This window comes from Monodon monoceros, unplaced genomic scaffold (assembly GCF_005190385.1).
Source record: "Monodon monoceros isolate NGI ecotype Baffin Bay Population unplaced genomic scaffold, NGI_Narwhal_1 Super_Scaffold_9, whole genome shotgun sequence".
NCBI classification, from domain to species: Eukaryota; Metazoa; Chordata; class Mammalia; order Artiodactyla; family Monodontidae; genus Monodon; species Monodon monoceros.
This window is the reverse complement of record NW_021703786.1, coordinates 11,031,156-11,052,570: the sequence shown is the minus strand read 5'-3', so window position 1 is coordinate 11,052,570 and position 21,415 is coordinate 11,031,156. Positions and strand designations below refer to the sequence as shown.

General features: G+C 43.0%; 1 protein-coding gene across 11 annotated transcripts in view; it reads left to right on the top strand.

Moving 5' to 3' along the window:
• ACACA (acetyl-CoA carboxylase alpha) overlaps positions 1 to 21,415 on the top strand; it is a 238,061-nt gene that overhangs the window by 184,488 nt on the left and 32,158 nt on the right. For all 11 annotated transcript variants that reach the window (XM_029213013.1, XM_029213014.1, XM_029213019.1 and 8 more), the window contains 5 exons: positions 10,448 to 10,591; positions 11,179 to 11,299; positions 14,462 to 14,558; positions 17,684 to 17,780; positions 19,004 to 19,139. In XM_029213013.1, the coding sequence (XP_029068846.1) occupies positions 10,448 to 10,591; positions 11,179 to 11,299; positions 14,462 to 14,558; positions 17,684 to 17,780; positions 19,004 to 19,139 (595 nt within the window). The remainder of the gene's footprint in view (positions 1 to 10,447; positions 10,592 to 11,178; positions 11,300 to 14,461; positions 14,559 to 17,683; positions 17,781 to 19,003; positions 19,140 to 21,415) is intronic.

The following is a 21,415-nucleotide window of genomic DNA, read 5'->3' as shown; positions in this document are numbered from 1 at the left end:
ATGGGCACATCCCCTTAGTTTTCAAGCCCTTCCCCCTGCACACACAAAATCTGGGCACACCTGACTCTGTCTGGGGGGTTGTTTTATTTGTCTTTCGTTTGATGTTCCTTGGGTTTGGTAGGAAACTGTACCAGGTATCTTGGACTCCATTAGTGAGTCAAGGTAATATACCAGAAGTCTGATCCTGGGCTCTCTGGTAGAATTGCTGTTCAGAGCTCCCCATTGCCTCTGACTCTCTAAGACAGCCCATGTGGGCATGGTGGCTTAGAGACTCAGGATGGGAGACCCACACAAGCATCAAGTCAAAGCTGAGAGTCTCTGCCTGGGCATTAAATAGAGACTCAGGAATTATCATGTTTGACAAACTATTGTAAATGTGCTCAAACTTTTTGAAGTTTCAAAGCCTTTAGATTATTTTTTTTTAAAAAAGCAAATGAAAAACTTTTAATTATTCCTCTCCTTTCCATTTACTAGGTAAAGCAACATTGGGCTCTAATCTCTTTGGGGCTCAATTTCCTCTTTGTAAAATACGTTTCCCACCTTAAGGTGAAGGCCAGAGGTTCTCTTAATCTTAAATTGTCTTTAATTTCTAGTATTCTGTTATGCTATGAAGATGTATCTTGATTAGAGAACCGTGGGAACCGTGTTAGGATAGATGAGGGGGAAGGAGTTGGGGGGGATCAAAAAAGTGACTCCATGTGAGAGAATTTTATGTTAGTGAGATTACATATCAGTGATGTGTAAAATTATTACATATTAGCAAGATTAGGAATAGGAGTTGTAAAGCATAACAATTCAAAATTTTTTTGTTTCTTATCCATATTATGGAAGAATAAATGCCCCGTGGTGGGTGGAAGGGGTGATATCATTCATGATGACACCAAGGGGCCATAGAATTATAATTGTTGGGAGTGGTAGGATCCTCAAAAGTCCAACCACCCAACTGTTGTTTGAATTTCCTCTGTGACTCCATTACCAAATAGTCATTCAGTTATGCTTGAAAAACTCAACTGAAGGGGAGCTCAGTACTTTTTCAGCCAATCCCTTTCATCTGTATAAAGTTCTTCCTTATATTTGGCTAAAGTCTGTTTCTCTGTAAGACAAACTAATACCTCTTAAAAAGTAGATCAAAATTAACAAAGCAACTCCCAGTTTGATGGTCTGGCTTATGTAGAACTTAACAGAACCAAACTCTTTCCCATGTATTTTTGCTTTCAGAGTCTGGTCTTGTCTCAAGAACAAATGTAGTGAAGATGAAAATGCTCTTCAAAGATAGAAAAGAAATTGGACTCATAAATAACATTCTTGCCAGCTGAAAATATGAAATACTTAGTAATTACTAGAGAAACAGCTAAAACTCACCACTATGAAGTAGTACTCTATGGAACCTTAGGAGACTGCCACATGGCATCACTCAAGGCTTTTAGACCTGCCCATCACCTGCCGTATCGAAAGTCAGGATCCTAATACGTGATTGAAAGATAGGTCTTTCTGAGTGCTGCATATTTAGGTAGTGGTTAAAACTCATGGTTTGGTGGTACTTATTTCAGGAATCAATAAAAGTGCTGTAGACTGAGGTAATCTTAAGCTCTATGGGCACACAAACCAAATGTAAAATGCTAGAGCTTATTACCCTCTCAGCTCAGGGAGCAGTCTCTGGCTCACTTCATACGTGTGGACCTCCATAGCATCTCTACCCTCTCTCTAGAGGGTCCATTCCAGCCTCCCGGACTGGGATGCTTCCCGAGTATTGGAATCAAGAGATGCCTCCACTTCACAAGGTTCTGTGGCGTGTAGGGTCTCTGCACGTTCTGCCTCTAATAAAACCTTGTCCCTGAACTCAAGCTAAGTGCCCCCTGAGGACTGCCAGCACAGTGCCCTAAGCAGAGCAGCTTGGCGTTTTCATCTTCCAGTCAGATGTTACGCCGTCTTATGCTGGATTTTCTTCACCTTTCTTTCTACACATGTTCATAGCTCTGTCTTTGCAAATTAGTGTTCAGTTGAAGCTTTGCTATTCCATCTTTCCCTCTCCTCTCCCCTTAACCTTTCTTCTCCCCCAACCCCAGCCTGAAACCCAAGTAAATTAGCTTTTCACCCCTGCCCCCCAGTTAAAAAAAATCCCATACTCCTCCAACAGTGTCTGTTCTTGGATTTGCAGTCAGCAGCCATCTCCAATAACCATCCAGCTGTCAGCTTTGCAGCTCCCCACTACCTCCCACCTCCCCCATCACTCACCAGAGGAAAAAGAGAGCCAGAGCCAGAGCTTGAAATATATCATGCAATAGTGTATCATGAATTTGTTGTGAATCACAGCGGTGAAGCAGGTTTATTTATTTCTGAGACCTTAAATCAATACAAAGTAGGTCTCTTAGTTCTGAAGCTGGGATGGAGTGTGAAAAAATGAGCCCATTGTACTCTTAAAACTTTGGGGAAAGGAGATGACAGCTATATAATTCCATTTACCAGGCACTAGGGGCTTTAATGTGAAGGTGACAGGGAGCTCTTTGTGCATTTAGAGCACCATATCTTCTAAATAAAAGATCTGTAGACTTGATAGTGGAGCATAGCTCTGAGTTTAATAATCTCCAAGCATTAGACCAAGCCAATATGTTTCCAAGTCAGAGAGGTCCCCCCCACACGCTCATAAATTAAAAGTGCAAGAACTGCACACGTTGGTAGATTAGAAATGCAAGGACTTCAGTCTTCCAGGGGGAAGACAGACCTGGTCCCTGGCTGTGCACAGACTGCTGTGTGAATATGATAAAGACGCAGGAAACGAGACTGTTTAGAAACCTGACTCCTGGCTGTTCATCATTCTCGGGAATGTCCCCTGTGCATGGATCCAAATCTGGCTATGTCCCCTCTCATTCAGAGTGGCCATCTTCACACAGTCTAATCAGCTGATGTACACAGTCAGGGGTGTTGAATTATGAAAGGAGAAGCTTTAAGAGCTGTTTAGATTGAGCTATAGATTATCATGCTCAGGCTTCAAGTTTTTCTGGTTGATTCTTCACTGGTTCCTAGTTTTTTAAATGTCTCAGAGTCTGGAATTTAAGCCCTTTAAAATAGTTTGCATATAAGAGAAATTGAGAAATCGGTGTTTATTAAGGGAAAGAACTCACCCAATTTTTGTTGTTGTTGTTGTTGTTGTTGTACATGGGCCTCTCACTGCTGTGGCCTCTCCCGTCGCAGAGCACAGGCTCCGGACGCGCAGGCTCAGCTGCCATGGCTCACGGGCCCAGCCGCTCCGTGGCATGTGGGATCTTCCCGGACCCGTGTACGAACCCGTGTCCCCTGCATCGGCAGGCGGACTCTCAACCACTGCGCCACCAGGGAAGCCCCTCACCCAAATTTATCCAACAGCATAAGATGCAAATATGAGAAGTCAAGACCATTGGAACATATAATCAAGTTTTGGGTATCTTCATTTTCTATCTAACCCTCTGATAAAATGTCTTCTCAACAGCTAAAGCAGGTTTATGCAGTTCAGTAGAGCAACCCTAGTATAATATGACTTTATAGTACATAGAGTTACTAGCTTAATTCTAGCCCAGGTAAAGAATTTTGAAAGGAAAACCCAGTGTCTACACTGGGGAAAACTAAAAGGAGAGGAAAATTGAACCACTCCTTTTGCTTAAAGAATCTGCTACACATTATAACACTAATAGGAAAGACTTCATTTGCTTATAGTAGTTCAGCTTGCTGAAAATACAAACCAGAGCTGAGTTTTGATAGAGCAGTGAGAATTATGGCAGTTCACCTGCATTTATTGTGTGCCTGTTGTGTGTAAAGCTCTGTTCTTATGCTGTGGGTGTACAAAGATGATTCCTGCTCTCATGGAGCTTAAATTTAGGCTAAAAGACAATAACAAGCTTTTCATGTGTTCTAAGGGGAAAACATTAAATTGCTTCCCATCAGATGTAAATGAGAAAACACAAACAAAAAGGCTGCAAAGATGAAAGAAAGGTCAGTGTTACTCCCCAAGAAGCCAGATCCCAGCAGGCACCAAACTCTGTGCCTCGCCACTGGTGGGCACAGGCAGACAGTCACACAGCCATCTGCCTTCCACCAACCTCACATCCAATATCCTACTCAGAAAAACCACTGGAGGTGACTGGAAAAAATATGTGTGTGTGTATGTGTGTATATGTGTATACACACACATACACACACACATATATATAGTTCTCACAACTCAATAATAGGAAAACAACCCAGTAACTTTTTAAATGGGTAAAAAATTTGAACAGACATTTCACCAAAGGCATAAGGATGGTAAATAAGCACACAAAAAGATATTTATCGTTAGTCATTAGGGAAATGCAAATTAAAACCACAATTAGACACCACTAAACTAAAATAAAAAAGTCTAAGCAGACAATACTAAGTGTTGGTAAGGATGCAAAACAACTAGAACTCTCATGTGTAATGCAAAATGGTACAGCCACTTTGAAAAAGTTGAGATTTAAAAAAAAAAATAGAGTCAGTTATCCACTTACCATATAACCTAGCAATCCTACTCCTAGGTATTTACTCAACAGAAATGAAAATGTATATTCATACAGAAACCTGTACGTGAGTGTCTCTAGCAGCTTTATTCATAGTTGCCGAAAACTGGGGACCACCCAAATGTCTGCTAACGGGCAAAGAGATGGACAAGGTGTGTTATTTCCATAAAATGGAATAGTACTGTGCAGTAAAAAAGGAAGTACTGCCACCTGTGTCAGCATGAATAAATCTCAGATGCATTATGCTGACTGAAAGAAGCTAGACTCATAACGTTCTAGAAAAGGCAATATTGTTGAGACACAAGGATCAGTGGTTGTCAGAGGTGGGAGAAGGGAATTGATTACAAAGGGAATGAGAATACTTTGGGGGCTGATGAAAACTTTGGGGGTGATTGTGGTGGTGGTTATATGCCTATGTGATGGCAAATTTCATGTACACCTAAAAATGGACAATTTTACTATATGTGAATTATACCTCAATAGACCACAGTTTAAAATTTTTTCTATTTTTGGAAGTAATTTATTGTCAGTATGCTCAAGTCTGTAGCTAAATGAGCAGTTGATGGATCCCTGAGATGAATGATTTCGTTTGACATCAGTTTTGACTCCAGAAACTTATGCCTGTTCTTATACATTTAACAAGTAAACTGTCATGTGGCTGTTCTCTACCCCAGTTACATTAAAAATGCGTCTCTGTTCCTCACCAGTCAGTCTTCAAATCCTTACCATCCTTCTGCCATCTAACTCATTCCTCTGTTCTCCCTACATCTCAGTAAACAGAGATCTTCCCAGTGTCATTTCTGGCCTGTATCACCTCAGTTTCTTTTTGGCTAAATATCTTTTCTACCGCTGGTAGCTCCGTCCCTTTACTCCAGCTTATCCATCAGCAAACCTGATCACTTTATAATTTTGCTGCTAATTGAGAGATTTTTGGTCTTGCGGTGGACAGTGTTGAATCCAGCCGTGGCTCACACCAGAGCCTTTCCCATTCTGTGCCAGCAGTGTGTTACTGTGCCCTTCTCGGTCCCCAACCCTAGCCTTCCAGCTGCCAACCAGCTCTGGAGGGTTTGCCAGTGACAATAGGGGCAACAAAGTGGGGAGAGGAACTTGTGACCCTGAGTCTTTGTATTCAGAGACTGTGTTTTGGAACCCCCAAGTATTCTTGGTCTCATAGGCACTGGTCCTGTCTCCCTAGAGATTTAGTTCCATTCACCCTTGGATATATTCCTGGAGAAACATTTACACAGTAATATGTGCTGCACCACTTAAAATTGTTAATTGGAGATTGAATTACTTGTCAGCTTTTAAAAATGTAGTCCTGTCAGGTCAAGGAGGAGGGCGTTAGCAGCATGAGTAGATGAGCTATTGCATATTTTCTTCCCCTTCCTCTTTTTTCTCCCCCCTCCCTTTTCCTCTCTCATCCTTTCTCCTTTCTTTTGTTCCCATTTTAATACTTCTTCCGTGTTCCCACTTATTCTTTCTCATCTCTCTCTTTCTGCCTTAGCCAAACCTTTATTGATAACCTGACAGGTCCCCAGAGTGACTTTAATGTCTAGAATCGTGGATGAAGTCCAGTGATGACAGTTGCTCAGGAAATTTACAAAACCCCTCCTCAAATCCTCTTGAGAATAGAAATATCGTAATGAGATGGAGTATTGCAGCAAGGACTCAGCTTGTGTAGCCTAATTCTTAGATGCAGGAGGACTTTTGTACTCCCTCCTTCTTTAACTGACCCATCAGGAATGTTTAAAGGGGGAAAGGTTGGATAAAGGGAGGAAAGCAGCAGAATTCATTTTTTATTCCATCGATATGCATCATTATTTTTCACATCTTCAGCACATGATTGCAAATATTTGCTTATACGTCGGAAGGTCTCCAACATAATGTATATATCAGGACAAAAGCAATTTTTTAAAAACAATTGAGCTAAGTTACATCTATGAAACTTGGAAATCTCAGTGCCTGTGTGCTGACAAATATCCTGACAAATAAATACTACATTCATTCAGTATCACACAGCGATTTCATTTGCACAAAACCTCACAGTGCTCTGCCACTTCAGTCAAATGTCTGGAGCACTGGGGAAGGGAAGAACGTGTTTATCTTGATCTCCAAAAAGGGATTTAAGGGCGAGAGCAGGCGGTCTATTAGACTGTTTTCATTGCCTGTCAGCTGTGGTAAACCTGAGCTGTCTGCAGTGTCTCTAGATAAGGGGCAACAGCAGCAGCGGCTAAGGCCTCTGCGTGTATGTATGTATAGCTGCATTCATTTGTACTTCCTGTGTATCTCAAAATTTCTAAAGGCTATGTAGCATCTTTCGTGGAGCCTTTAACATTTGTGTTCTGCTAATCACTGACTGTATGCAGCGCTCTTAATTCCCAGGTCTGCCAGCTGTAAGTGCTGGATGAGGCTGAAGTTTATATGGAGAGTGAATGGAGATCCTCTTTCAGGCTCAGCCCTGCGGCGTGGGCACTCTTCAGCAGGGGACCTGAGATGGTGCCTGTTCCTAGTATTGCATGGCACTGCCTCTCCACTTAGACCTGGGGGCAGCAAAGTGGGGCCTCATCAGAGTCACCTCTGTTTGAGTGGTTCCTATGTTTAAGTGGTTATTGATGCTTGTTGGGCAGATAAACTAAAAGTTTGTATCATGCAGTATAAAATGTGAGAGGAATAATTTCGGAACTGGAACATGGCAAGCAACTTGACTTATACAAGAATGCATATGTCCAAGTTGGAAAAAAATTGGTGAATGAATCTTGCCCACTTCATGAAAATGTTATGTTAATGAGGGTTGTTTACCCCAGGTTTTTCTGTAGAAGATTGGTAGGGCAGTAGATTGAAGAATAAAACAGTGGGTTCTTTACTTTGCCTTCCTCAATGCTCATCAGGGTTAGTGTAACTGTTCCAGCGCAATCATTTCAGAGTTAGGCAGAATGGATTTTGTCCTCGCCCAGATTCTGCTTTTGCAGTTGGAGCTTTTGTTGTGAAGTATTCTAAAATCATTAAAACCACTTGAGTCAGCAATGACCCCTATAAATCAGGAGCTATTGTGTGTGCCCTCATTCTGCTGGTGCATGCTCCAAACATATGGTCATTGAAGATGAACTGGAGGCTCCTGCTTTCTCTTCGCCGATTGTTAAGTAGCTATGATTGTTGGCATTTGTTTGTGGTTAGTGAAGCAGGTTTCATTTTTGTGTGTCCTTCCCCTCTTCACCCCCTACCTCATATGATAAGGCTGATCAGAGAGAGCTCTTCGGATACTCTGTTAGTCTGTCCTATAATTTTTATCTTTAATTCCCAAATTAAATGAATCCTCTTACATGACAAACATTTCTTTAGCCCAGGGTAATGTTCTTCGTTGTGGTAAGCCCTGGTTTTCTTTCTGAACCCAGAGGAGAAGAAATGTATAAATACTGCCGCCTTTTCAGAACAATGCCAACACGTCAGAGCCTGAGTTTCCACTTGTAAAGGGAAGACATGCCAAGTTATTAAACTCTTGCTCCTTCCAAGTCTGTCTCCGATTAGTTTGTAAGAATATGGGGTAGAATGGGGAGATGAGGGGGCCTCCAGGAGTAGCCCAGTTCTAGAGGCTCTCTTCCTCTTTGAAATGAAGGGGCAAAGACATCCGAGGAAGGTGTATTTGAACAGCTAAGCATCTCTTGGTCTGGTTCAGTCCCTTTTTCTGAAATTGGTCCTCGATGGGTTCATTACTGATTTTGGAGAGGTGTGAGGTTCTAAGTGGTTGGACGTTATCAAGTACTAGAGACAGTGTTTCATGGGAAAGAAAATAGCGTTTCTGAGCAGAAAATAGCCCCAGCTCTGTCTCCTAGGCAGTAAGGAGTTCTGGGCTCCTGTCATAGATTGTGGGTATCAGATATTCAGGGTCAGCACTGTGTCTCCTTTTTATTTCGTTTCCCCCTTTCCAATTTTATTTTAATAATTAAAAATACTGCTGATCACACTGAATGACTTCTGGCAGAGAGGCCGTCTGTCCCAGAAGGACCAGTTGTGGACCATCAGGTTTATGACATCCATAAAACCGGAGCCAGATCAGAGCGCGGCCTCCCTGAGTGACAGGGTTTCTGCCTCCACCAGGGTCCCCCGTCATCTGACTGCTTTGGACATTTGTTTGGGGTTGGTTTTTCATTCTGTTTTGTTTCCTGGTGCATGTGCGAGTGTGCGTGTGCACACATTTAAAGATAGAAATGAAACAGGTATGTAATGCCCTCTGCCTGTTAGAAAGACTAAAGCCATAAAAATAACAAACGGCGAGTATTTGCTAGAATGTCAAAGTTATGAGTTTATTTTATAATGATGTGCTCCTGCCTTCATGAGGTAAACTGGCCGTGGCGGAGGTGTTATTAGTAATATGGACTCAGTGGAGCAGAAAGCCGAGTGACCGAGAGATCAGTGTATCAGTCAGGGAGAGGGCAAATGGAAAGAGACAGCAGGAGAATGAGAAAAGAGCCACAGCGCCTGGGCTGAGATGAAAGACAGACCGAGAGGCGGATGGGAGCCCAGTGGTCAGATACGGCCTCCCTGGATCTGGGGGCTCCTTCAAAGGAGCTGCTGCTGTGTTACTCAGCTCAGGGCTGCCTGCAAAGGCTTGTTCTCTGCTTCCTTAGCGAGGAAAGCAGTAATCCGAGAGCCATTTTGCTTCCCATATTCCTTTCAGAAGAGTCTCTTCCATCCTTCCTAGCTGAAGTTAAATGGGACCAAGGCCAGCTGGGTCACATGGAGGTCATTGCTTTGGCCACCACCTTCCTCAGCCTTTGGCGGGTCTTGATGTTGGGGCTGACCCAGCATGCAGGGGAACCAGCTCCTAACAGGAAGGGGCAGGATGGGAATATACAGGTAGAATTTGCTGGTCTTTCATTTATTCACTTCTCCCCAGAGACTGGAAATGAATAAAAGTAAGGAAGAAATTTTGTGTTACGGTTATTTTCTAAAGAAGGAAAGGGAAAAGAAGAGGTAAAATACAGTAAGCGCTCTACAGCCGTTAAGAGCTCTCCAGGGCTACCATAGATGACTGGCAATTACTACACACTCAGAAGTTTGCAATAGTCAGTGATCAGGCTGCCCAGCGCCCATCTGCTGGGTCAGAAAACCTCCCTCCCTGAAAGAAATTATTAACCAATCTTCAAGGGAAAAAGAAACCCTACAATTTCCAAGTCGAAGAATATTTTTTCTTCCTTTTTTTTCTTTTTTAAAGGAAACTTTATGGTTTCCTATTGCAGATGCCCTTCAACCTCACAAGGGTTAAACTCCTCTAGGGATGGATACACCAGGGAACTGAGGCCCTGAATTCCCTGGAACCTTGGGAGGGAAGGACGCAGGAGAGGCAGGTTTGGGTATAAATCACTACCCTGCACCCAGCACACAAAGAGGACTGTCGGCTCAAGGGTTCATTCATGTATGTGTCATGAGTTGCTTCAGGATTTTGCTTTAAAAATCCAATGTAAAGGGGAAAATTAACCCTTAAAAAATGAGGCATCCAAACCTCACAGTGTTTCTATTTAACTGAGACTCATCATTTGAGGTTGTCAAAAGACAGGCACATTCCCTCTACTGTGCCTACAGGCAGCAGCTTGGCCAGGCCTGCAGGCGATGATGTAGCCTGTGTCTCAGGGTCCCAGCTTTACCCACTGCCATGATTTCAGCTCAGAGTCAAGTATGCCATGCACACCTGTGGCAGCTAGTAGAGAGAGAGAGAGGCTTGCTGGTGTTTAAATTGCAACAGAATATGTGATTGTTTAAAAGCCTTTTGTGTTTTCCAAGTTTTCTTTTTAGGACAAAGGTCCAGATAGTCCCTCAGCACAACCCACGGAGGCTGGACTCTGTCTTGTGGAGAAAAGAATCCATTTTCGTGGGAGTTACGAAATAGACTTTGCCTTTCTCTCTGTCTGGACGGATGTCTTTTCCCTTGTTTATTTCTCTAGGTCCTCGGAAGGGAAGTATACACCTCCAATAACCAGCTCGGGGGCATCCAGATCATGCACAACAATGGGGTGACCCACAGCACTGTCTGTGATGACTTTGAAGGGGTGTTCACTGTCCTGCACTGGCTGTCCTACATGCCGAAGGTAAGCCCTCCCCCCTTCCTTCCAGCACCGAGGAAGCCCATAGCACCCAGCCTTTTCACCAGAGTTCACTGCCTCTGCGTGTGCGACTGTTTTATAGTAGAGGGATTTTTTTACGATATGTTCTCTGGAAGCCGTTGATTTCTTTTTTTTTCTTAAAGCCATCTTTTGCCTTCTACCTTTAAAATGCCTTTGGATTTCATTGGTTAGGCCCCTTTCTGATGATTTCCAGCCACAGAAGCCTTCGTGTCCTATCTGGGCTCAGATCCCAGCTTATTAAGGCTTCTTCCTCATTGTGGGTCTTCCCCTTTGTAATCGGTATCCACCCCTCTGGGGAGCTTCCCGGAGAGCCTGGGCACACTGAAATCAGGAGTCAGAATGCCCCACTTTCTGCCAGGCTCCTACATGAGACTTGAGGGCTGTACATGTTCCTCAGGGCTTGGCTCGAGATTAGGGTTCTTCTAGCTGATGATTGGGACTAACGGGTGTGACTCCATATGTGGTCCCTGCTGTCTTTGTCCATAACGATTGCTGCTGAGTTGGAGTTGTTCACTGACCGCTGTGCTCTTTCCCCCCCAATCTCCTTTCAGAGTGTACACAGTTCAGTTCCTCTCCTGAATTCCAAGGATCCTATAGATAGAGTCATCGAGTTTATTCCCACAAAGACTCCATATGACCCTCGCTGGATGCTGGCAGGCCGTCCCCACCCAAGTATGTACACATTTGAGGGTCTGTGGCACCCTGGCCCTCAAACTTCCAGTCTTCCTTTCAATCACTAACCAATTCCTGCACAATAGTATATGACAAAGAAAACAAAGCCACTGAAGTACCTGGAAATGAGGGAAATCTGAAAAACAGCTCCCTGAAGAAAAAAGTGGAAAATCCTTCAAGAACAAATGAAAAATGAATGAAATCAGCCATTGAGTCATAAGCATTGGAGTCATTAATACATTTCTTTTCTGTTATTAGAGCACTTATTATTTAATGGGCTCAAAGACTTTAAAACAGTTAAATATAAGCCATAAAGTCATAGAATTACAGGACCAGAATCTTTGACCATCTAGTCTCTATAAACAGAGATTGATCAGATAAGTTTTGGAAAAGGTCTTTGGGACCCTTCACTATAGAGTGTGACTGCACTCTTCCCAGCAAGCTGTTGCTGGGCACCCACCCTGCATGTGCCCTTCTTCTCATATGATTTTGGTAATAGTATTGATCTGTGCCTTATTTATTAATGTAAGGTTGCTTTGTAAGATTATTTATTCATGAAGAGACTGTGCAGAACTTTTAATGTGATAACTGTATCGAGTAAGAACAAGCCCTCCCTCCATGTTTATCTAATATATCCCTCTGTCTTGGGGCTGATTTTACCAAACTTAAAAAACAAAAAGAGGGGAAAAAAAAGGTAACTCCACGTAAGGCAAATGTACATTCTTGTTTGTCTGTCCATTTGGCAATTTTAACAAACCTTATTTAGTGGGAAGTTCTTTTGTGAAGCCCCAAACCCCCCGCTACATTTTGAATCTATTTTTTTTAGGCTTTTTGAGAAAGTGTTTGTTCTTTTTTCCATGTTTGTTGCAACTATTTCCTCCCAAAAAGGCTATATCTAAAAGAAGAGTGGAATGCAGAAGATAATTCCTTAAACTTAAGAGTCATTGTGATTTTGTTGAAAGAGAAAGAAGTCTTCATAAGGAAGACTTAATAAACCTTTGTGGGCACCCACTAAGCCAGGTGGGCCTGTAAAGCACTTCCATATACACTATCTTATTTGGACTTACTACTTCTCAGAGATAAGAAGAGATGACCATTTTACAGGCTCAGAGAAGTTAAGTGATTTGGGCAAGGTCTCACAGCTAATACATAGGAGTTGGGCTTAATCTGAAGCCTAACTATAGATAGTGTAAAAAAATCACCAGAGGAGGGCTGACTTTAATTTAAAATGTTACCTGTTGTCTTCAATTCCTTTTCTTGTTAATCTTAATAAAACTAAATACTTTTTCTTACATCACCAGAAAAATCACCATAGTAATCTTTTTCCCTACCTCTCATTTTTATACCAAGATTTATAATAAGAACTACGAACCTAAGATACCTGTCAGCCTTAAAATACAGGACTTTTCTGGCAGAATTCAGAACAAGACTTAGTGAGTGTTCTCCTGGGAATTACGGGATGCCATGTTAGCTGGCTTCTAAGTTCTACATCTGAATTGAACATGACCTGCTCTTCTTTGAGGAGGCCCAGTAAAGCCCACCTGCAATGGCCATAGCCCACTAATGACTCCCCTCTGTCAATCAACATATAAGACAGGAGGGGTTTTAAAGAAAAACAATTTCCATTTTGAAATGAATTCTGTGGTTCCAAATCATTACTATTGAAGTAAGAACCATCAAATGATCCAAGCATATAAAGTTAAAATTTCAATATCCTGATGCACTTAGGAGTTTGGTTTAGAACCTTTATCAAAATTTGAGCCCTCTTTCATGGGGTGAACAGGTGTGTGTGTGTGTGTGTGTGTAGATGGGCATTATCCTGGCTATTATTAATGAGATCCACAGAATAAAATGAATTTGTGATAAACTAAGTTTTCTGGGTTTTGGATAATATTTTTTCATCGACTCCCTAGTAATTCATCCTGCTGTCTCTTGTGCAGCTAACACTTGCTCCCAAATCGACTGACTTCAGATTTTAATTTAGTGGAAGCGTTAAAGAAAGCAGATGATTCCCTGTGATAAGTTAAAGCAGGTATCTTCTAGGTGAAAAGTTAAAGTCATTTATTAGAGGAGATAGTGCCGTGATATTCTTCAAACTGATGCCCAACACGAGACCAGAATCTAAACGATCGGCTTTGGGCTCATGATAGAGAGATAATTTTGAAATGGACGATCACATTTTACACTGGGGCCATAGAGGCAAGGAATGTAGAACACAGTAATTACAAGTTGAGTCTTGATAAAACACTCTCCATCCTGTTTAAGTCAGCAGAGGTTAGCTTGCTCGGATCTCCACTTTTAATTGGTTTTGGGCTTGAGTTTTTAGGGGGCGGAGGGCCATGTTCAAATTAGAAGACTTGCTGAGAAACTATGAGCCGAGAGGGCAGCCAGGAAACAGTTATTTGCAGAAGCTTTTATGGGGCCTTGGTCAAACATGGATACCTGTGGAACAGAAGTTATCTTAAACTAAGATGTTGAAAGTTTATGTGTCTTGCCAGTGAAGGAAATTCTATGCACAAAGGAGGTTAATGACATTAAGTGTGTTCATCTGAACCATTATATTTTTGATACCTATCAAGAGTATACAGGCACGGCCCTTTCTTGTAGTAAGATTATACTTTGTGAGCAGTAAATAAAGCGGATGTATCTTGTTGCTTTTCTAGCAGAGAAGCTGAGTCCCTTTTCTTTTCCTCAAATTTGGGTCCTCGTGTGATCATTAATACTTATCATTTGGCTGTCTTCAGCTTTCCATTAAAAGAAAATCATTGGAATCAAAATTGTAAGCTAAGTTTTAAAATAGAAATACACTTCTTGAAAACATCTTTAATGACTTGGCTGCCTTTTGACAAATGTTTGTGGTGTTTTGAAAAAAAACCAGGTTATTTATTTAAAAGACACAAACTCTCTCTGCTAGCTGAACCCCATCGTTTAACAATAAATGATGCTTTTGCTGATAAATGATTCTTTTTATTCAGACTAGCAAATGAAATAGGAGATGAGGTCTGAAGGCAGATGAACATTCAGGGGCCTAATGTTTCCATCTATTATAATAGGTTTAAAAACAAATAACCCCCCAAATCCAACCTCCAATTTGCCAATTCCAGTGTATTCTGAATGAATTGACCATTTTAATTTTCTGTTTTCTTTCTTTCCCTTCTGTAGCCCAGAAAGGTCAGTGGTTGAGTGGATTTTTTGACTATGGCTCTTTCTCAGAGATCATGCAGCCCTGGGCACAGACTGTGGCAGTTGGCAGAGCCAGGTAAGAGCTCTTTTGTTTTGGAAGCACTTTTTCCTCCCAACTAAAAACAAGAAAAGAAAGGGCTGTATAGGTTTTTACCAATAACGTTCTCTTTGTCTAAACTTTCTCAGCATACTGGATTATAGTCATGCCCAAGGCAGCATAACTGGAGCACTGGTTCCCAGTGGTCATTTAGCGTGTCACTCTAATGATGCGTTTAATCTGAAGTCTGGTTTTGGCAACACTTCCTTTTCATAATACCGAAAGAAAAGCTCTCTGGGGCTGTACAGCCCAACCACAATAGCCATAGCTCACCAGTGACCCCCGCTCTATCCCCCAAAGACCATTTTCTTTCAGGAGTAGATGGCCAGTGAATCAGACTTGTCTACTTCTCTCTGTAACCCACCCAAAAGATCTGTGTAGCCGGAAGAAGTTCCTTCATGGCATTGAGATTATTCAAGTAACAAATGCACTGTACTGGCTTATCATCAGATTTGAATTGAAAAAAAAAAAAAAAATTTACCTGAAACAGGAGTGGGTCAAATAAGCTGGAATAGGTTGCAGGCATACCTGTAGTTTTCAAGGGGGAAATTGAAGTTTCTATTAAATTTTAATACCCACTCTAAGAAGTGCTTCACTCAACAGCGAGCTCTGCACGAAATAATCTGCCAGGCTTGCCGTAACGAGCACCTGCCGAGGCTGATCTTAATCTGGCTCTGCACCTCGGAGACTCGCCGCCCCGGGGACCCACATCTGGAGCTCACCTTCCTCTCGGGGGCAATCAGGTTTCCTTATCCTGGTGAAAAGTGGCACCTGCCCAAGATCCTCAAACATGTCACACTGGGTTGAGATTTAGATTCCAGCCTCGAAAATAATTCTAGGCTTTGTGGTGCTCTCCATCCAGCAGGTCAGCACGCCTTGTGCTGCCAGTGGCCAGGAGCCGTCAGATGGCAAATCCCACCAGGCGGGATCTTTCACTGGGGCTCTGAGTAGGACTCAGCCTGGAGTCTGCCTGGACCGAGACTCCCAGGGACCAGCTCCCATCTTCTCCGGCCTCCCAGGCTTCTGCCGCACCGCAGGCTTCCGAGTCCCAGTGAGGGTTATTCTTTGTGCCTGGCAGAACTCCCACTGGGGAGAGAGCCCCCCCACTCAGGACCTACTGGTTTGTTAGAGTCTTCACAGGACACTACAAGCAACTTTTTTGAGACTGTGTCTCTTATCCATTCTGCTTCAGTTTTCCCGTCCTTAAAAAACATGACCGAGAAAGCCAGACCTTTGTTAAGGTCTTTAAGATCCTCCCGTGGGAAACAGGAGAATAATGCTTTACACTTACGATTGGAAGAACAGGGACTGTTCTGTGAGCAAGTTCAGTCAAGCTTGGCTTTGGTTAGCTCTGCCATTGTTTATTGCGGCCCTCACTCTGACTTCTTTCTTTCCATCTGATGAGTTCTGGGCTTCTTACTCCAAACACATACACATGGTCACAAGTATATAAAACACAAATGGAGCTAGCTTCTTTCAAAAGCAATGGCATTTCGAGAAATAAATATAAATGTATTCTTCTGGGATTGTTACTGTAAGTGCTGCCAAAACTCATCTTTGGTATGTATGTTTGGAATATGTGTGCTATGGGCTGTAAATTGTCTTTTATTATTCCATGGCACCTTGTCCAGGGACACACTATAAAACAAGATGTAGCATCTTCATGTGCTAGCCTGATAAAATTTATATGTAGTATAATAGAAAACAGAAGTTGTTCTGAGCTGTTTTCAAGTTCAATAAATAACTGTAATACTCGGATAAAGATGTTCTTTATTAGGTCACATGGGCCCTAATATATAAGTTATAAGTTACCGATTTAGGGTGGCTTTTGCAATTACAAGTTTCCAGTTGGATTGTTAATCATTGTGAACAGAAATATTTCTAAACCCTCCTGTGTACCTTCTGCTCGTTGTCTGATTGTCTAGAGAGCTTTTGATTCTGATTCAGTGCAGGCAAGTGACAAGGGGGTGGGTGGTCCTCACTCAGGCCCCTGTCAGGCCTCTTGTGATGACAAGGATCCGTTTCCAGTAGCCAATGTAACAACCAAAGACCATCCTTCATGGAAAAGTTTGTTATGGAGATGCTGTGGGGAATGAGAGACTATAACCCGTTCCAGCCCCAACCCCAAGGAATGCGGCTGAGAAGGTAAAGATTGAATCACATTTTCCAGAGTGAGGACTCACCCTGTACCTTGCAGGCTCACTCACACTCACTTTCTCGTTCTCCTCCTGATTTTTACTAGGAAATCTTTATGAGGACCAAGTGTGGGAGGGTATCATGGAGTACAGATGCAGAGGCTTTGAGCTCCTGAACAGTTTTTTAAATTAACAGAGCTTGGAGATTAAATTTATCCTTCCAGTATAGATCACCTATTCAACCAAGATGACTTCTGAAGGTTAACCCTGTCCCACTGCTCTTTTCCAACGGAAGAGAAAGTTAAGGGCTTGTTCAACCACCTCCCTACACTTGGCACACGTTTTTCATCATCCCCGTAACACACCTGCACACTCCCCATCCACACGCCCAATGGTAAGACCTACTGTACCCTCAAATCTTACCAGGAACCACGTTATCAATACTCCATAGAAAACTACAGGTCTGTTCCAGCAATGATGTTTCAGGTTCCTACTGCCTTTCAGACTGTTTCCCTTCATCTTCACCAAAGACATGCTGTAGGGTGAACTGAGAAATTTCACTTGGCAACCACAGTGATGGTGTGTGTGTGTTCATTTGTGTGTGTGTACAAGATCTCACACACGTACTAGGCTGTTGAGTCTAAATGCAGAGGCTCCCCTGGTACCACCCTTGGTTTGAATTTATCCTGTGGTGGAGAATAGGAGTGATCCTGAGGGCAGAATCAGTTACCAGTTATGATTTACCAATCATATTTGGTAAATATGCAGTTTCCTCCATATTTACCAAATTTGCCATTTTTACCAAATCTGTAGAGTAACATTTTACCCCCAGAAAAGTCAGATTTCCCCCTGACCCTATATTTGTTTCCACATCCCCTTCCATCAATGTTTTGATGTAGGATTGGAAAATAAATGACTAGCTGTAACATAGACATACATTGGGTTCTTACGAGGCTCATTTTTTATCAGGCTAGGAGGAATACCCGTGGGAGTAGTTGCCGTGGAAACCCGAACCGTGGAACTAAGTATCCCAGCTGATCCTGCAAACCTGGATTCTGAAGCCAAGGTAGGTCACCTCAAGTACCCCGAGCGCCCATGCTTGGAGCTGTGTTTCCGCCTCTGCGGAGCCGTGGATATATTGGGAGCATTGCAAACCACCAATTTTAGAGGAAAGGGCAGCCAGCAGCCTTTAATGATTTCAGACCATCACGAGCTCACTTTTAAGATGACTCGAAATGGACCGCAAGCTAAATTCTGCCTGAAAAATTAAATGGGCCTTTACAGTGGTCTTGTTGTTGCTAGAAAACAGTCTTCTTTTGTTGGGTATGTGGTCTTCTAGAAAGGCAGCTGAGATGATGCTGAGGGCCCACTGGTCCTGGTTGTCCAAGCACTCGTGGAAGAGCTCCTACTGGAATTAATAAGGAAGTCTGCCCCGACACCAAATGTGAAAGCCACAGCCCATCCTTTTTTTTTCTTTTTTTCTTTTTGGCTGCATTGGGTCTTCGTTGCTGCATGCGGGCTTTTCTCTAGTTGCAGGGTGCGGGCTTCTCCTTGGGGTGGCTTCTCTTGTTGCGGAGCACGGACTCCAGGTGCGTGGGCTTCAGTAGTTGTGGCATGCTGGCTCCAGTAGCTGTGGCTCGTGGGCTCTAGAGCATAGGCTTAGTAGTTGTGGCGCACGGGCTTGGTTGCTCTGCGGCATGTGGGATCCTCCCAGACCAGGGCTCGAACCTGTGTCCCCTGCACTGGCAGGCGGATTCTTAACCACTGTGCCACCAGGGAAGTCCCATCCTTTTCAAAAGGGTGGATTAAGTCTTCACAGCCTGACAAAGGGTCGGGGAGACGAGATGAGCTTATGCAGCAGGGCTACCTCAAGCGCCGCTGACAAAGCACAGTACAGGGAAGCTGTACCAGGCACAGAGGTGAGAGCACGTGGAGACTGACCAGGGGGCTTGCTTGGAGCTGTGTGGTCAAGTCACTTAAAGTTGCCCTGGGAAGCCTAGAAGGAGGATGCCTCAGGCTGCATCCTTCCTTTGGAAGCAGTAAGGTTTCCCCCTTTGGACTAAGGAGGGGTGGGTGGTGGAATCAAGACTTAGGAAGAGGAGTATTTAACAAAGTCAAAGAGCCGGGATCCTTTCTTCTTTTTTATTTCAAGGATGATCTTCTTGATGAACAACAACTTTGGTTTGGTTTGATTTTGAGTTTTTAACAGTAAAACTTTATTCTCCCGGGAGAGATTCCCCTTCAGACTGTGTTGTTAATTGTGTCTTCTTCTTTGGCTTTTCCTAATAGATAATCCAGCAGGCTGGCCAGGTTTGGTTCCCAGATTCTGCGTTTAAGACCTATCAGGCTATCAAGGACTTCAACCGTGAAGGGCTGCCTCTGATGGTCTTTGCCAACTGGAGAGGCTTCTCTGGTGGGATGAAAGGTAATTGGCCTGGCCCTGGGCTGGAGGGGCATCACTGATTCCCTTGAACACTGCAGCGGGGGGAGGAAGGGTTTATACTGGGTTTATATGAGTGTCCTGATAGCACATCAGCCTAGGTTTTTGGGCGATTATGCTCCCTCTGAGATATCTTCTGAGTTGTAACTTGAATGGGAAAATTCGATTTTTACAATTCCATACAAAATTTTAGAGCTATCTAGGCGTTATGTAGGTGGACTGCTGATTTAGCTTTCACAGGTTAGTGATGGACTGTTCTGATGGTCCTGGGGAAATACAATTGTCCTAGTCTCTGTCCCTCTTTTCTGGGCATACTCTTTGTTGGTGTTCGTCTTTAATGCTCTATGATGAGCAAGAGAGATACTGAAATTAGCTGTCACCAGAAGAAAACGAACAAATTCTATACCGGAGGCTTTCCCTTTGTGGCAGTTTGTGATATGTTTTATTATTATCCAACAACAGCCCTGGGCCTGTGGCTCCAGCGTATTAGACCATTATTATAAAGGCTCTGCTCAGTGCCAGAACTGCCAGTCACTGGGAATCCTCCGTGTGAACGGTTCAGGGAAACACCCACTACCTCTCAAGAGTTGTGAAGCTTTCTCTCCAATGGCCAGAGATTCGTGGCCAGGCGGAGGCCAGAGACCACATGCCGGGAGGGGATGGGTATGCTGATAAGTGTCAACTTTACTCCTCAGGGAAAACCCTAGAATGGATTAGGGGAATAGACGGGAGGGAGGAGTTGATACTGCTGGAGTGAAAAGAGTGATCAGAGGTAGGACATGTAAAATGTGAAAGAATGAACTCTCAGTAAGGCACCCAGAAGTAGCTTGGGGCAGGAGCGTCTCTAGCTTTGAGGGAGGAAAAGCCTGGGGAAGTTACCCTTTTATAGGTTATCAGCTGTGCGTGGAGAGAGGTTAGAGCCTTATGCCAGCAACTTTTCCTTACCTGGCTAAGAAAACCCCTGCCTGTATGGCCAGCCTCCCTGCCCAAATGTAGATGAGTAGGGCGATTTTTTTTGTTTTTTGTTTTAGTTGAAAAGGTCCCCTTTGTCTATATTTACTGGACAGCTACCACATTTTGCACTTTCTCTGGGGAGACGTGGACTGTACATGCAAATTAGGGTTTGTATACTTTCCTAAGCTATTCCAGGTGAATTACTTTTTGACCAAGATAATAAATCAGTGGAAATACCATGAGATATTGAGAGTATAGGTTAAACAAGTCAATCCTACACATTTTTATTGAGTTCCTATGTGCAAGGAGCTATGCTAGCTAGCTACTTCACAGAAAACAAAAATAAGTCAGAAAAGAGTCTTGAAGCCTGAAGGAGTCAAGAAGAATGTCTTGTACAGAAAGTTAAACCCATAATGTATAAAGTATAAACAAAATACCACAGTGTTTCTACCAGACGTAAAATAGATAGCTAGTGGGAAGCAGCCGCATAGCACAGGGAGATCAGCTCGATGCTTTGTGACCACCTAGAGGGGTGGGATAGGGAGGATGGGAGGGAGGGAGACGCAAGAGGGAAGAGATATGGGAACATATGTATATGTATAACTGATTCACTTTGTTATAAAGCAGAAACTAACACACCATTGTAAAGCAATTATACTCCAATAAGGATGTAAAAAAAAAAAAATAACCACAGTGTTCAAAGGAGGATGATACTATATGGGGGCGGGGGAGGGGGTGGCTGAAATCCCTTTCATTTATGTATATGAGATGCATTTAGCATCAGATTTCACTTGATCCCAGAATCCCTGGCTGTAAGATTTACATTGACTTGGGAGAGAATGCAATGCTATTACTCCTTAGTTACCTCTCTTCTGGGGAGCCATTGAGAATTCACTCATGCTGACGTTACTTAGGAGACGTCAGCCTGGCTATTTTGTCCTAACGAATTTAGAGCTCAAAAGTTTGCGATGTGCCGCTTGTAGGGGAAGCTTTAATTCTGCGACGTATTTTGGCTCAGGCCCAGATTGGCTGCCCGCCCTATAACCATAAGAGCATCAACAATTAAGATTCATTGGGCTCTTTTCACCAGAAACTGCACTAACCATTTTACATGCATTATCTTACATAATCATCACAACAGGCACCTTTAAGGGGTAAGTTATATTATTATCCACAATTTGCATAAATTGAGACTTAGGTTAAGTAAATTTCCCAAGATCATTTAGCTAAAAAATGAGAACACAGACCTGTCTTACTTCCTGTAGCACAATTTAGAGCCTAGGGCCAGAACCAGATCTACTAGAATA